The sequence below is a fragment of the Primulina tabacum genome, chromosome 16 (genome assembly GCF_025594145.1).
Source record: "Primulina tabacum isolate GXHZ01 chromosome 16, ASM2559414v2, whole genome shotgun sequence".
NCBI classification, from domain to species: domain Eukaryota; kingdom Viridiplantae; phylum Streptophyta; class Magnoliopsida; order Lamiales; family Gesneriaceae; genus Primulina; species Primulina tabacum.
The window spans coordinates 35647813-35665025 of record NC_134565.1 but is presented as its reverse complement, the minus strand read 5'-3'; the positions used below and the strand labels follow the sequence as shown (position 1 = coordinate 35665025).

General features: G+C 36.4%; 2 protein-coding genes across 12 annotated transcripts; one reads left to right on the top strand and one right to left on the bottom strand.

The window, feature by feature from the left end:
* The first annotated feature begins 2435 nt into the window (after positions 1 to 2435).
* On the top strand, positions 2436 to 6805 carry LOC142529987 (argininosuccinate synthase, chloroplastic-like). 9 transcript variants are annotated; one of them, XM_075635730.1, is made up of 11 exons: positions 2436 to 2541; positions 2649 to 2703; positions 3189 to 3234; positions 3334 to 3415; positions 3752 to 3893; positions 4217 to 4265; positions 4494 to 4676; positions 5020 to 5094; positions 5178 to 5363; positions 5740 to 5828; positions 5958 to 6805. In XM_075635730.1, exons 1-11 carry the CDS (start codon positions 2445 to 2447, stop codon positions 6508 to 6510), a joined length of 1557 nt encoding a protein of 518 aa, XP_075491845.1. In that variant the 5' UTR covers positions 2436 to 2444; the 3' UTR covers positions 6511 to 6805. The 9 variants fall into 9 exon arrangements, with proteins under 9 accessions (XP_075491845.1, XP_075491844.1, XP_075491843.1 ...); XM_075635729.1 differs by having other exon boundaries at positions 3749 to 3893; XM_075635728.1 differs by having other exon boundaries at positions 3334 to 3451.
* A 325-nt stretch (positions 6806 to 7130) lies between these two features.
* On the bottom strand, positions 7131 to 12024 carry LOC142529985 (long chain acyl-CoA synthetase 1-like). 3 transcript variants are annotated; one of them, XM_075635726.1, is made up of 20 exons: positions 11863 to 12024; positions 11457 to 11609; positions 11304 to 11367; positions 11080 to 11169; positions 10621 to 10677; positions 10490 to 10538; positions 10210 to 10286; positions 10068 to 10107; positions 9893 to 9987; positions 9618 to 9785; positions 9422 to 9532; positions 9210 to 9297; positions 9057 to 9123; positions 8853 to 8928; positions 8542 to 8659; positions 8197 to 8442; positions 7977 to 8116; positions 7706 to 7891; positions 7500 to 7622; positions 7131 to 7423 (listed from the first exon to the last, which is right to left on the bottom strand). In XM_075635726.1, the coding sequence occupies exons 2-20, from the start codon at positions 11600 to 11602 to the stop codon at positions 7379 to 7381; spliced, it is 1986 nt and encodes a 661-aa protein (XP_075491841.1). In that variant the 5' UTR covers positions 11603 to 11609; positions 11863 to 12024; the 3' UTR covers positions 7131 to 7378. The 3 variants fall into 3 exon arrangements, with proteins under 3 accessions (XP_075491841.1, XP_075491839.1, XP_075491840.1); XM_075635724.1 differs by having other exon boundaries at positions 11751 to 11978; XM_075635725.1 differs by having other exon boundaries at positions 11457 to 11626; positions 11751 to 11964.
* Between the last annotated feature and the right edge of the window lie 5189 nt (positions 12025 to 17213).

Here is a 17213-nt window from a genome sequence, read left to right as displayed (position 1 = left end):
AGATGAAGAATTGCAGAATGATCATGAGGATGATGATGAGATCCGTGTTCACAGTGAACCACCAGCAGAAAGTTCTCGTGGTACAATGACCACACTGTTCTGGAAGAGAAGTGCGACCCTCAACCAGATATTCCTCAAATGAATATATCCTGCTAACTGACGGGGGAGAACCAGAGAGCTTCGAGGAAGCTATTACAAGTAAACACAAAGATAAGTGGATGGAGGCTATGCAAGAAGAAATGCAATCATTGCATGAGAATGAGACATTTGAGCTGGTGAAATTGCCGAAAGGCAAGAAAGCTTTGATGAATAAGTGGGTGTTCAGATTGAAGCACGAAGAACACAGTAGTCAACCAAGATTCAAAGCTAGGATTGTCGTCAAAGGTTTCGGACAGAAACACGGGGTCGACTTTGACGAAATATTTTCACCTGTGGTGAAGATGACATCCATCCGGATTGTGCTAGGGTTAGCAGCTGAGCTTGATCTGGAGGTGGAACAAATGGATGTCAAGACCGCATTCCTTCATGGGGATTTGGAGGAAGAAATCTACATAGAGCAACCAGAGGGGTTTGAAGAGAAGGGGAAAGAGGACCTTATGTGCAGATTAAAGAAGAGTTTGTACGGTCTCAAGCAAGCACCAAGACAGTGGTACAAGAAGTTTGAATCGGTGATAACTCAACAGGGATTCAAGAAAACCACTGCAGACCATTGAGTGTTTGTCAAAGATACCTCTGATGATGATTTGATGGTGCTTCTACTCTATGTAGATGATATGTTGATTGTTGGCAAAGATGCTTCTGAAATCAAAGGCATAAAGAAGAAACTAAGCAAGACTTTTTCTATGAAAGACTTGGGGCCAGCAAAAAGAATTATTGGCATGAAAATCCATCGAGACAGGTATGCCAAGAAGACCTGGTTGTCGCAGGAGAAGTATATTGAGAAGGTACTTCAGAGGTTTAACATGGACCAGGCCAAAGCGGTTGGATGTCCTCTTGCCAACCACTTCAAGTTGAACTCAAAGCAGAGTCCTATTACAGAGGATGATGAAGAAGAAATGAAAAGTGTTCCATATGCTTCAGCTGTTGGAAGTCTGATGTATGCCATGGTATGTACTCGGCCAGATTTAGCTCATTCTGTAGGAGTAGTGAGCAGATTCCTTTCAAAACCAGGAAAGGAACATTGGGCTGCAGTAAAATGGATATTCAGATATCTACGGGGAACCTCTAAACATAGATTGAGTTTTGGAGGATCTAGACTTGAGCTTGTAGGCTACACAGATGCAGATATGGCAGGAGATTTTGACTCCCGAAAATCCACATCAGGATACCTGATTACATTTGCAGGGGAGCTGTGTCATGGCAGTCAAAGTTGCAAAAGTGTGTAGCATTATCAACCACTGAAGCGGAGTTCATTGCAGCAACTGAGGCATGCAAGGAAATGTTATGGATGAAAGGGTTTTTGGAGGAATTAAGTTTTGTGCAAGATCAATACAAGTTGTTCTGTGACAGTCAGAGTGCAATTCATCTTGGAAAGAATCATTCAATGCATTCAAGATCAAAGCATATTGATGTTCGTTATCATTGGATACGAGATGTATTGGAGAATAAGTTGTTGAAGCTTGAGAAGATTCACACGGATGAAAATAGATCTGATATGATGATCAAGACATTGCCGAAATGGAAGTTGGAATACTATAGAACTGTTGCAGGTTTGATCGAATTCACAAAATGGGCTTGAGGGGGAGAATTGCTAAGTAATCAAGGCACATAAATTGAATTCAAAGCCACATAAATTGAATTCAAAGAACACCATTTTGGAATTCAACAACACAATTAACATATGATTTGAGATTAGTCAAAAATGGTTGGTTTGATTATGTAAGCAATGAGGTTTTAATTTTTGTTTTTTCCCTAAATTTCACTTATAAATACACATTCATTCTTCATTTCAAAATCACACCAAAACACAAAATCCTCTCATCTACAATCATAAGTTTAGAAGTGAGATAAAGGATTTAGTGTGAGATTTCTTAAGGAGTGTTTATCCTTGGAAGGAATAGGATTAGTGGAGAGAAAGTGAGTGTTAAAATCAGAGTGTTTTGAGTGAAATACTTTGTATTCTCAATTCTCTTGTCTTCTTTGTTATTAATAAAGAAGTGATCTCCTTGAGAGGTTTAAAGTGGACGTAGCCCAATCTTGGAGTAAACCACTATAAATATTGGTGTCCATCTTATTCAATTTTTGATATCACTTATGATGTTCCGCTGCGATGTTACCTCGTTTATTTCACTGATATCTCAACAAGTGTATGTTCTTTTCGATTTATTTTGAAAAATAAATATTTTCAAATTTTATATTCTAACATAAAAAAAATAAAAAAATAAAAAAAATTGACTTGCCTAAGAAAAGGAGTGGTAAGGATAGGTAAAAGTAAATCGGGCTACATGCAAAATTTAAAAAAACAAAGGCCACCACAAACCAAACCACACCGTTCCTCCACTCCCACTCCCCTCCACTCCACTCCACTGATCTCCGTCTCTGGTTTCTGCTGCCTCTTCCCCTTTCATGGATTCATTTGATTTTCGATAAATATTCTATATTTCTGTTCCCTGAATCTTCTATTCATTTCCAATTCTCGGCTTCCACAGCTTCTGGTTCTGCGCTCAATTTGATCGCCAGCGAGGCCGCGCCGAGCTGCTCCCGGTAACTTTTTTTTTTGGGAATTCTTCTAATGTGTTTACATTTTTACGTTTTCTTTTTTTAAATTTGCTTTTATTTGTTTTTTTATATTATTTTCGCTTTTATTTTCAGTCGATTTCCTTACCGGCATTATTGTTTTCCTTGGATTGTTGAGCTGTTTTTATGTATCTTCATGCGTTTTTGTTTGGCTGTGTTTACTTGTTATATGTATGTTTTTTACGCAATCTTATGAATGTGTTTCATATTTTACATTTTTGGACCTGAGAAAAGTGTGCGTTGCCTACTTCTTCAAACATAAAAGGATGGTTCAGTTACATGGGATTTCTTTGTGTCCTACCAATGTCTTTTCCATGGTTCTAAAAGGGTTGTTTTTTAGTATACAATCAATGGGTTTTTGTTATTATTTTAAGAATAACAATGTGGTTTACTCATGTCTGGTTGTGGATGTGATTTTTAAGTAATTCTTCCAATATGAATTTAGCTCGCAGGTACGATATTGTTCACTGGCCCAGAAAGATGACTTCGGTACAAGAGGTAATTTTTTAAATCGCCTTTCAAAATGCACCATTGTTATAATGATACACGGAGTGGCATCCTTCAGGATTTTACTTTGGACCCTTTGTACAATGCCAGGTAGGGGTGAAATCGACTGAATATGATGAGGATGCAGTTGTCCAAGCTGGATCTAACTTTGGTCTCACGTGTAGTAAGGATGGTAAAAGTCTCATTGCTCCACACTGCTTGATTCCATGTCAGTCTTGTGTCATTTTTTGTTTATTTGGTGGCTGCAAAATGAAATGTTCATTTTTAAAACAGCACTAAGATCCCACAAAATGGGGTGGCTTTGCTGCTGCAGTTTTGCTTTTCCTTTTTCCTACCATCGTACCATGTTATCTCCAGAACTATAGGTGCCTAGGTGTTCGTTTTTGTGTGGTTACATCGAAATGCTTTCAAATTCCCCCAATCATACAAAACTATATCAACGTTTCAAAATTTAAGCACTTAAAATACTCGTTGCCCTGACCCCTAATGAATTTGTTTGATGCAGCAGCTGTCCGAGCAGTTTTGGCTAGTGACAAAGAGACAGAGATTGCTAGTGGTATGGATGGAAAAACTTTGCCTAAAAAATTTAACAAAGTGGTCCTGGCATATAGCGGTGGTCTAGATACCTCTGTGATTGTGCCGTGGCTTAGGTATGTTAATTGGTTCATCTTTTGAAATCTGATAAATTCTATTGTTGATTAATATGAGATGGCTAGTCGATAATTAAGTTTACACTTTACTACAGGAAGTCAAACACTATGTTTTTTTATTGCGAGGGTAGGGTCCAACTTTTTACGAGACTTTGGTTGAACAATTGTAATTATTATTCTCAATATTAACTGTATGCTGGTTAACTGTGCACGGATACCCTAATTCAGAAGATTTCTCAAGTTCGTAAACACTTGAAGTTGAGAATGACTAGATGAGAGAGATTACAACACATGTTTCTTAATTTGCTGCTTTGGCAATGCAGGGAAAATTATGGCTGTGAAGTTGTTTGCTTCACTGCTGATGTTGGCCAAGTACGTGAACTCAAACCAGCATAATGTCATCAATTCGTAAAAAAATTGGATATTTTCTATTAAATTACAGTTGAAAAAGCAACATTGGTCATGAGTCGTGACTGAAGTTAATTATTATTTTTTTATATTAAACATAAATATGAAGGTCTGAAGGATGGTATGGTAGGCATAGCTTGCTCTGTTTCTCTTGTTTACTGTCTTATGCATGATCCAAATCCATAAATTTAGGGCATTCAAGAATTAGAAGGTCTGGAACAAAAGGCCAAGGCTAGTGGAGCGTGTCAACTAGTGGTGAAGGATTTGAAAGAGGAATTTGTGAGAGATTTTGTATTTCCTTGCTTGCGAGCTGGTGCTATCTATGAGAGAAAATATTTACTTGGGACTTCAATGGCACGACCTGTTATTGCTAAGGTAACTTTTAAAAAAAATAAATGTAAAGAAAGACGGGCTTTCACTGTATTTTTTTTAGATAAAACAACTTTCTCGTTTTTCATTTCTTTTATTCTGAAAGTGTCCATTCTTTTTTGTTATTGGATAAAGCTATATCTTTGAGTTTCAAACATCCTCATTTCCTTTTGCATGGTTGGTTATTAACTGGATGAAATGTGATCAACGGTCAATATTTTGACCTTTTTTCGTTAATGCCTCTTCCCAGGTACACTATTTTCGTGGAAAAAGATTTATCTTTGTGTTTGTCTTTAGTATTGTGTTGTTTTATTTTCTACTTGTATGTATTAATGCATTGAAAATGCAGGCCATGGTTGATGTGGCCAAAGAAGTTGGAGCCGATGCTGTTTCTCATGGATGTACAGGAAAAGGAAATGACCAGGCAGGCTTCAGGATATCTGTAGATATAATTTGGTTCCAATTGAAGTTTCTCCTTCACCTTTGTTTTGCTCTTTCGTGCTACAGGTCCGGTTTGAGCTCACTTTCTTTGCTCTGAATCCTGAAGTCAGTGTTGTTGCTCCTTGGAGGGAATGGGAAATAAAGGGAAGAGAAGATGCAATCGAATATGCTGTAAAGCATAATGTACCTGTTCCGGTGACAAAGAAATCCATATACAGCAGAGATAGGAATCTGTGGCACCTGAGTCATGAGGTAGGTGGTGATTTCATGTGCTTTAAAAACCTTTTATATTATGATTTTCTGCAAGGAAAGTTCATGGCATTTGCTGTAGTCATCCCTTCGGATATTTTTTATGGCACCAGAATCACATTCACTATGACTAATGAGAACTGCCCATTCTAAGGCAACATATTACCGTGTTATGAACTTCTGGAATATTGAAGATAAAGGAAGGGTTGTCCTATTTGCATAATCAACAGCCGGTTGTCATTGAAATCAAAGCATGTGTTTGGGATGTGGATTATATTTAAATTTTTAATGACTGTGATCATGTACTGTGAAAATGCCCTTTACATTTGGCCCTTATTGTCCAAATATTGACATCCATTTTGGTATATAAACGTTCAAGGGGGATATCTTAGAAGATCCAGCGAATGAGCCTATGGAGGACATGTACATGATGACTGTTGACCCGAAAGAGGCACCGGATCAACCTGAGTTAGTTGCTTTAGCTTCTTTTGTTCTCATTTTAGAATAATTTATCCACTGCAATTTTTTTTTAAATTATTTTGTGCGTTATGTATTTAAAATTACTGGTTACTTATCATTATAGTCTCATACTTGCAGGTACGTGAAGATTGGTATAGTTGAGGGTCTCCCCATTTCAATAAATGAACAGAAACTCGCTCCTGCATCTCTTCTCTCAGAGCTGAATGACATTGGTGGTAAGCATGGGATTGGCCGTGTAGATATGGTTGAAAATCGTCTGGTGGGAATGAAGAGTCGTGGGGTCTATGAAACTCCCGGTGGGACAATACTCTTCACAGCTGTGAGAGAACTCGAGTCTCTGACACTTGATCGTGAAACCATGCAGACGAAGGATTTCCTGGCCTTGAAGTACGCCGAGTTAGTATATGCTGGCAGATGGTTTGATCCACTTCGTGAGTCCATCGATGCTTTCATGAAGGAAATCACAAAAACTACTAGTGGATCAGTGACTCTCAAACTTTATAAAGGATCTGTAAGTGTAACCGGTAGGGAAAGTCCAAACAGTCTCTACAGACAAGACATCTCCTCGTTCGAGAGTGGGGAAATCTACAATCAAGCCGATGCTGCTGGTTTCATACGTCTCTATGGATTGCCAATGAGGGTCCACGCTATGCTTGACAAGAACCTGTAATATATTGACCAGGCCAATCTGATTTTCCCAAAGTCAGGTTTTAAGTGCACTTTGACTGATTCTGTTTTAAGTTGATGTCTTGGTTTTGATGGCAATAAGTTGAATTTCAACTGTAGAATTTTTCTGCAGATATGCCAAGTATATCCTTGGTTTCTGGTTTATACCTTGAAAATTGTAGTTCGTGGCTAAACATAATAATTTCCTAAAAGAAAGATTTGAGTGGGAAATAAGAAGGGTTAATTTGATATATAACCTTATTAAAACATTATTTTATGAACTTTTATTTTTACTTTTATTATTATTGTTGTTGTAGTAGTAGTTAAATTAACGGTTCTTCTGAAATCTATTCAATGGTACAGCAAAGAAAGGTAAAAATTGAAAATGTTGTATATCAAAATCATCATCACACGAAGGCTAAATTTTAACTTTCCCAAATAGGGATGCAAATTACCTGAGTCGGGTATCTGCAAGAATAATATCGCTCATTATTTTTTACACAAAGTGAATTTAGATTGCAGCTCGCGGTTTCACAAGTAAGTTTGAACATATTCGAATTTGTTTCAAATCTGATTATTTCGAGTTCGAGCATAAGTTGGTTGATATTCGAGCAGCAAAGGGGGTAAACAACCGTCTATATGGTAACAAGGATATATTTTTTACTGAAGGAATTGTTCTGAATTCCCAGACAGCATTGTCTATTTTGAACACATTAAGAGACAGAAGAATGCAGCAAGCATCCAAGAAGACTGGATATACATAATTTCTCACGTAAATCGATCCATTTACAGAATAGACCAGTTTCTTGACAAAAAACTCGAAAGTGCCGGACAGGGAAATGCAATGCTGTGCAGATGCAAATCCTTATCTACTACTTAGCTCCGTTCAGCATTTGATAGAGCCCATCGATTTCCGCCTGTGTGCCATCAATGGTAGAAGATGAAGTCGTTGATTCATAACACAGAAAGTTAAAATAGGACCATGTTATTTACCTTGTAATTCTTAAGCATTCTGTCTCTTCTCTTCTTCAGTGTTGCTGTCACCAATTCTTTTTCAGACAATTCGAAGAGCTCAGGTTCCACTATTATTTCTTTGATGTACTCGAAACCTCTCAGCTGTCCAGGCAAATTTTGAAGCAATCCCATTAAATAATATTATGTCAGTGCTCTTAGTTTGATTTTAAAGGTGAGAAAGTGACCTTGTTTCTGTCGGCTGTCGATTTGAGCTCAAGGATGATGTGATCTTTGAGCTGGTTTAAAGAGCATAGCTCCACAAAGCTGGAATCTTTATGGCCGTTCTGCTTTCCCCATTTCATGGTGTTGTCTTCATTTGGAACGACTACTGCGACTAGCTTCGACTTGAAGCTATCGCCGTACACCCATATCTAAATACACAGTTGGAACTGAAGATTATAATCTCTTAATTTGGAAAAAAGAAAGATTTAAGTTGAATGATGCTTGATTGCTTACATCTTCCACAACCGGGGTGATACCATAAACTTTTTCAAGATATTCGACCGCAACGTACTCTCCCTGAGATAGCTTGATTAGATTCTTCTTCCTGTCGATAATTCTAATGACTCCATTGGGTGACAACTCTCCAATGTCACCTACGGGCAAATTCATGCAAAAATCTAGTCAAGAAGCAATACATCTAAAGTGTATGGGAAATGGTGACTCAAAAACGAACCTGTATGGAACCATCCATCTTGCACAACTTCTTGAGTCAACTCTGGATTCTTGTAGTATCCTGCAAAAGCTGATTTCCCTTTGATGCATATTTCACCACGAGAAGGATCAGCAAGTGGATCGTAACCCATCTCTGGAACTTCCTTCAGACGGATTTCGGTATACATGAAAGAAGAGCCAACTGTTCCAATCATGCACATCTCATCTGGGAACCCCAACGTTGCCAATCCACAACTCTCTGTCAACCCTGCCCACCAGAATTAACAACGTACAACTTTTAGAGATTTTATAAGTTCAGTGTTCTATTCTTGTTCTTAGTTTACCCAAGATAAATATATTTATTTACCATATCCTTGTACCACAAAAGCACAGGACGTAACCCGCAGGAATTCTTCTATCTCAGTGCTCAATGGCGCGCCCCCGGATACTATGAGCCGAATCCTTCCACCTAACCTGTTTTTGACCTACAAATAAGAAAGAAATTAACGGTCACTTTTTTGTCTCTTTACTTCTCCGACGCTGCACGAGTGAAAAATCTGAGAAACTCTAGATTGGATCCGATGCAATCAGATGCACCAATGATACTGGAAAATGGGACTAGAAATATGATCAAGATACATAATGAAGCATAACATAAAACTCGAGAAGCAAGAAGACCTTTCCAAAAGCAAGTAGATCTGCCAGTGGTGATGCATCTTTCTGTTTGTACCCGCGATTCATCCAAAAGAGTTTGCTGTATCATGAAATGAAAAGATTCTATTTCAGCATCAGTTTTTTATTTAGTCTGAGTAATCAGCGGATATATGTATCAAAAGAAACAATTCTTGAAGACAAAAGGCCAACGAATGGACAGGTTTTTACTATTTGTAAAGCCAGCTGAAAATCTTTCTCCTCCTAGGGTTGAGCTCTTCAACCGCTTTGAGGACCCCTGAAGGAAAAAAAACGAATAAGAGTGAAAACAATGACAGCGCATTGGCGCTAGCTAATATGATTAAAGACAGCAAAATTTCATGCCTTCATGCACTCTTTCAAAAACTCGAGGTACTCCTGCCAAAAATGTTGGTTTCAACTCCGCCAAATCGTCCCTTATTTCGTTGATTTCCTTCAGTACATTCAATGGAAATAAGATTACCAAATATGATATATAAATTAACTCCATATCCCCATCTGAGTGACCTCTAAAGTTCAGAAAAGACCAAAAAAACAAAGACAATCAAGCAGCTTACCCCATGATAGTATCCGACCGAAGCACCCTTGTAGAAGAAGAATTCTTCAATCATGCGATCAAGAATGTGAGCAAGGGGTAGGAAAGATATATACACATCGTCCACTGTCATCTATTGAGGCTCCCAAGTCATAAACATATGAAAAAAGACGGGCACGAAACTAAAAGGTGGCAAATGGATGAAAACGGGTGGTTACCTTGTCTTCGAATTGCTCCATGAATTTTTCGACCCCACTAATGCATGTTACAATGTTTTCGTGGGTCAAAATTACACCCTTTGGATCTCCACTGGTTCCACTTGTATACATAATCGTACATGTATCGGATGGCTTTGGTGGAAAAATGTCAGATGGCTTTTCTTTTCCCTGATATGAAATGCACATGATTCAAAACATGAAAGAACAGGTTTAAAAAAGGGTAAACTCTTGGCAATTCGAAAAAGCCAAAGGACCTCGGGACTTGTTTGTCATACCACAGCAAGAAATTCGGTCCAAGAGTAAGGTTTGATGTCAATAGCGGCCGCTCCATCCCGCTGTTCTTCAGTCAGTGAAGAGAAGCACACAATAACTGCAACCAAAATAATTTTTTTATATCAAAGATCTTTTCGGAAACTACCGAGTGATCAATTCATATTGATTCACGCTTACATTTTATCCTTTGAGCACTAGTGCATTCAGGGCTCAGTAGCTGAAACATTAGGGATTTGTTTAATTCATGAAAACAATCAAGTGGATTAATCCTAAGGTTCAACAAATTCCATAAGCCAATATAGAGTTTTGCTACACTCACTTGTTTCACTTTCTTATCTTGAACGAAAACAATATCAAGCTCAGCATGATCTATTATGTAATTCACTGCTCCAGCGCCTGCACAATGGAAATTCACATTATTCGAAGCCTCAAACTTTGTAAACTCGCCTCAAACTTCATGCTCCTGAATATCCTTTTTTCTTTTTCTAGCTATGAACTTAAAACCGCACATCAGATTACAATGGAGAAACTATTTGCAGCCAACTATCCTAGATATAGTATAGTGTTAACGAGTAGACCAAGGCAGATGAATATTGTACCAAGAGTGTCGTAGAGAGGAACACAAATTAAGCTGTGAGCATTGCAGGCCTGAAGAAGGGAAAACAACCCATGCTTAAGAACACAAATTCAAGGGGAACAATGTTGAGATAAACAGGTCTCAAGAACTGACCTCCATTGCCACAATCCACTGAGGACAATTCGCACCATAAATTCCAACTCGAGCTCCCTGTAACAGAGTAAAATTGTTAAATTGTAAGCCTATTGATTGTGACGTCTTCTATGAGTCTGAGTTCTTGCGACAACTGGTTTCAACATCATCATAGCCCGTTTGTCAAAGGTTCAAAGCTCCGACAGATTAAAAGCACGTCTATTAACTTCGCACATTTCAGCCTTGGATATGTATTATCCATATGGACATATCTCTCTCTCACACGTTCTCCGACTGACTCGTATATGTGGGTGTCTAGTATAAACCTCTCGCGAACTCGAATTTTTGGACAAGGGAATTCTAGAAAAATTGGTGGGGAATTCTTCCACTAAAGCTTGTACTGGATGGATGGCTGTTGATATTTTGATGGTTAACGATACAATACTTGCATATAATAAGTTAAGGGGTGCAATCTCTTACAGGTTCAATGCCATGTGCTCGCAGTGCCGAACCAACGAGCAGAGTCTCCTCGTACGCTTCTTTGTATGTCTTCCACTTATAAGGACCCCACTGAAGATGAAATCCCATAAAATTGAATCAGAAAGCAGATACTTTTGAACACCAAATCCACTCAAAACTCTGACATGCAAAAGCAAGAACATGATCCATCATATATATGATAACAGTAGTAAAAAGCGTGGCACCTTCCCCTCGACCAACTCACGCCATCCCAGCATTCTATTGTCAGGGTACTTTTCGAAGGAAGTTCTGCGCATAAAAACCTTTGACTCGTCAGTCGACAGACTCGCAAGACTTCCCTTTAAACAAGTAGACACGTTTTTTTTGGGGTAGATGACCTGAAAATTTGCCAAGCGGTGGACATGTCAGGATCAATCGACGGAAACGCATCTTCTGCCAGTAGATTACGGTACACAGGACCAACGGATGGCTTCCCATCTCGGCCTTCCCTTCCTTCTTCCACCTTGACCGCGAATTTCTTCATTCTTCGGCTGAAATCAGCAGAATCCTTAGTAAAAAACAAAAATGTTTTAAAAAAAAAGGGTCTACTAATAGATGAAAACGAGAACGAAAAGTCATGCAGCCATAAAGTATTATTCAAGGTAGAAAAGAAAAAGTCACGAATGACTCACCACTACAAATGTCGATATATATAGATTGGTCCAGTTTCCTTTGACTTCTTACACGACTTTCTTTTAAAACGCTAGAAAATGAACATAAAGAATTAATTATATATTGACTTACTGAACTGCAAAAGAATACCGATCGATGAAGCTACTCGAGAAAAGGCAATGGGAGACTGCTTGGATATTAGCAGATGATAGAGGAGGAGTTATATATATATATAATATATATATGTTGAGGAAGATGATGATCGTGATGACGGAATAGAGGCAATTGGATCCTTTAATAAGCGAGGAAGAAGGGGGGTTGAATGTGCAAGGTAATATATGCCAATTGGGAAATCGAAATAAATACCACCTATTAATCTTTTATTATTATGACGTAATTTGACTAAATAAATCAATTTTATAAATAAAAAATCATTTAATTTGATACTTATGTATATAAATATATATATATATATATATATTTATTCTCTATTGTATCTTACATAAATATATAAATAATAGGAAAAATAATTTTTTAGTACACTAACTTTCAAACATTTTGGCTTCCGGTTCTCTTTCGTTAATACTCTTTTCGTATCAGTGTGAAATCGAAAAATACTGATATGATACCAAAGAAAAAGTTAATATGACATCACAAATTTCCGATTTGTTGTCTGCAGACTGCAATTGAAGCAAAATAGTAAAAAAATAAAATTATCGTGTACTGATAACCAAAATTAAATAAGTTCAACAACAAAAAAAAAATCATTTTTTTTCCAAAAAAAAAAAACCTTCTTTTTATCATAAATTCATAACCAATAACATTTATGTTTATATATATACACATATATATATATACACACACACATATATATATATATATATGTATATATATATATGTGTACATATAAGTCCAGTTGGGTTGGTGGTCACTGTAAATGCGGGTCGTTGAAATACAATTTATTGTCACAACTGGAATGGGTTTAGTACTAAACTTATAAAAATGTCCGGTCATTAATAAATGCAGAGCCCACATATCAACCCAACCACGTTTTACGTACCATACTTGCAACCTCCCAAAATATAAATATTTACTTTTTAATTTTTCTTAAAATGATTTTTCAGTAATCGAACCATTCTTACTATATAAAAAATTCACTATAAAAATTTTATTTATCAAATATCATGATATATTCAATACAAAATCTCAAAAAATAATATAAAAATATGACTATATAATTGTTGTAAATACCGTTGTATGATATATTGTTTGTTCTTTTGACATTAATTTTTTTTAACATGGCTTGTTTACTTTCATATTTTGTATGCCAATCTAACTGGCGCATGGGACGGAATTGGTGGATTATTTTGCATATCACATTATATATATTTTAAAAATAACTCGTTATTTGTATAGATAAAAAAGAGGGCTGATTTGTTATGTGTAACAAATAAATGAATTATTTTGTTTCAACTGGCGAGTCTATTCCACGTCGGAATATCTACTCTCGATTTTTGTTTTGTATAAGATGATCAGTTAATAATCTCATTTTAAAACAAAAAAGCGATGTCCATCAATATTTTTTTATCTTACAATGAGATGATCAGCTGGTCATCTTATACAAACACAACAAAAATAAAACTCCCGATATAACATAGAGTCACCACTTTCAACTAACTATGTTTAATGTCATCAGTTGATTTCGGTGCAAATTAGCTTCCATAATTCTTACATGCCACCAATGATTTCTAAAGTTAACTTAATTAAAAACCTAGCATTATTTCAACAGTGAAAAACAAAAGTATTAATTAATAGTGACTATAAATTTTTTTTAATATAATTTTTACATACATAATTAAAAAAAACATCATTTGAATTAAGCTTGCACTAAAAAACCAAGTATTAATTTATAATTTTTAAATAAATTCCTCATCATGCACATTTTAGATGATTTAGAACTATATATATATATATATATATATATATATATCGAAAATGATACACTGCTCACCCCTTGGTGAACGTTCGTGAGCGACAGCCCATGTGGCTGTACACCTGGAATTTTTTATTTTTTTTTTCAATTTTTTAAATTTCTGTGTGGACATTAATATACTATATCCCAGCACAGAAAAAGCAATTCCCAAAACAAACTCATCGCGAAGCCTTAATTTTTGTGGCCGATTCACCAACCCTGTTCGGGTTACTCCACCGGACATCCGACGCCAACACCGGACGTGAGAGCGCCACCATTTGCCGACGCCAGAAAAGGGGAACCCAGGAAAATCGTGCGGTGTCACAACGTTCAATGGTATTCTGCATTTTTTCAATTTTTTTTTCAAACTTTATACAATTATTGTTTTAAAATGAGTTTGTTAGTTCGTAATTGATGTTCGGATGACAACAATTTGAATGTAGTTCTGTGATTTGTGTTGTTTTCTGTACAATTGGGATGAACTTGCTGAGCCACTGTGTAAAGCGAGATTTCGACGAGTTGGGGAATATAAAGCGAGCAATTAAATTAATTATGGGCTTCTAGTGCTGACTATAGACCTATACAATTGCTCATCCTTCACAATCTTTAAAATTTTCGTCTCAGCAGTCACATTACGGAGCTAATAATTTGTAGACATTTGTGCCAGCATCCTTCGCATTCAGATTGCTTGCCATAGCGTACTCTTATGATACACAGAGAATGAAGATTGACTTAAAACCTCCATTTTTTCAAGGGAATGGTGGAGGACCATGAAAAACCCAACTAGTCTTTATTGTCATTGGCTACTTTGATTATTAGATCTCCTGAGAAGTTTAAGTTGTGGCAGAGATCTCATGTTATGGAGTCTGTTAATTCTTGGTCAAGAATTGAAATAATATAATTTTTGGTTTAGTTTATTTGTATTCACATTCTCTGTTTTTGAAACAATTTGCGTTACAATGTAGGGCAAAACATACGTTGTATTTGTTGGGCGTACATCTGGCATTTATGACACGTGGGCAGAAGCAAGCTCTAATGTTATCGGGTATAAGGGTGCTGTCCACCAATCATTCAGAACCAGAGAGGAAGCCGAGAAAGCTTACAATGCCGCATCGGTGAAACAATCTACGTCGACGTCCTCCCAAAATACAATAAACGAAAGTTCAAGTGCAGGTTCAAGTTCAAGAGGCGAAGTATCCCAGACCGAAAAATTAGATGAAATATTGAAGTGCTTGGAGGTGATACAAGAAAATTTGAAAGCACTAAATTGAATAAAGATGATTAGATAAATAATTGTAATTTATTGACAGTAGTTGCAACCGTTGTATTTGTTTTGGTGAAGATAATATTTGACAGATGATTGTATTGCAATTCAAAAACTTTATTGTGCAGTTTATAATATTTGATGAATGTTAGTTGTATTGTTATTCAAATAGTTAATATGAGTTATTCAATTTAAGTCAAAAATTTTGCATCCCAAACTCATTTCCCACATATTCTGGTTGCACGTAATAACCATGACTCTGACTCATTTCTTCTTGAAACTCCAACCATTTCTTTTTCGTGTAAACCTTCACCATCTGAGATTCCATTGGCCACGCTAGGACTATTGTGCAGGCACGGTGGTGTCGAGGACTTTCTTTGGCCACGCTAGGACTATTGTGCAGGCAGTTCGGTGAATCTACGTAGATCTGGGGTGATTTTCTGTTTCAGTTGGTCGGAGAATGATGCACGATATTCACCTGGAAATATTTGGAAGAAGATGGAAATTTAATTTTCAATTAAATCTCACGCCCACACACACAAAATTGTTCAATTTAAAAAAATCAAAACACAAATTCCAGGCTGGTAGCCTTTAATATATCTCAGGCCACACATGAAGTTAAAAAATTTAAAAAAAACAAACAAATTCCAAGTGTACACAGCCACATGGGCTGTCGCTCACGAAAGCTCACCCAAGAGGTGAGGAGCGTATCACTACACTATATATATAATCTATAATAATTTTCAACCAATTGTTTTGAATGTAACAACTACCAACAACCAACTGTAACCCTAGCCTAGGTCCCTGACACTAGTATCATAAAAGTTCAGTAGACTAGGGATGACAATGGGACGGGGCGGGGGCGGGTTTACCATCCCCATCCCCGTCCCCTAATTATATCCCCGCTCCCATCCCCGTCCCCTAATTATATCCCCGCTCCCATCCCCGCACCCATCCCCGGATCTACCTAATCGGGGAATCCCCGTCCCCGAACCCGCGGGGATAAAATCCACGTCCCCGTCCTCGAACCCGTTTGAAATACCCGAATATATTATTGTATTTATATATATAAAGTATTATATTATATATATATATATATATATATATATATATTACTGTATTTATATATATATATATATATATATACATATTACTGTATATAATTTATATATGTATATATTACTGTATATATTTCTTTTATATAATATATATTACTGTATTTATAAATATATATAACTGTATATGTATATATATATGTTATCGGGGCGGGTTTGGGAGGGTTTGGTATGGGGATAGGATTCCCAAACCCGTCCCAATATATTTCGGGGATTTTTAAAAATCCCCGAAACCGAAACCAAACCCATTAACATATCCCCGAACCCGTCACATTTCGGGTTTTCCTCGCGGAGCCCCGAAACCGCGGGGAAAATTGCCATCCCTACAGTAGACTACAAAAAAAGGCATAGATTCATATCATAATTTTTATGGAAGACATTTTTTTTATCGAATTACATAAATGAAAAACACTACTGCAAAACAAATGGGTGTGAGAAATCTAAAAATTCATAATCACAACATAGTATACAGACTATTGCAAAAAACCAACGAAGTTATAAAAATCACATATTTGTTTTTTTTTTAATTATCACCGAATTAAATAATCGAATAAAAAAAATCAACAATGATTACATCAATGGTGGGAAACTCTTGTATGATCACACCAGTTAATTTTATTTTTAATCATGTAATTTATATATTTTTTCATTTTACTTGTATTTTTTTATTTTCATTTTTTTTACGGAAGACGTGATAGACTCGGCCACTCGGGACAAAGATTACTAAAAATGAAAATTTATCGCAACACGACAAAAAATGAAAAAAAATGTAAATTACAACACTGAAAAAATTACAAATTCATTGTTAACAAAAATTATATGAACAAAATTATAATATTTTCTCCTAGTCTTGAAAGTTTTGAGCCCACCTAGCTAACTATCAATTCAATTTCAATTTCCACGGTTGGGTCAACATTGAATTCTTCTCATTTAAAATATTCTTTTTGTCTGTGCAATCCATCCTCAACTTCTTGCATGTGTACTTTGAGTTGGAGGATTCTAATGCTAATGTTTAGGCACAATACAAGCTAGTTTGCCCTACCCGTTGTACTATTGTTTAATTCGAATCTGCATACATATTATATTGGCATATTTGATCTTACTTTTTTAATTAAAAAAAATAGTTATCTAT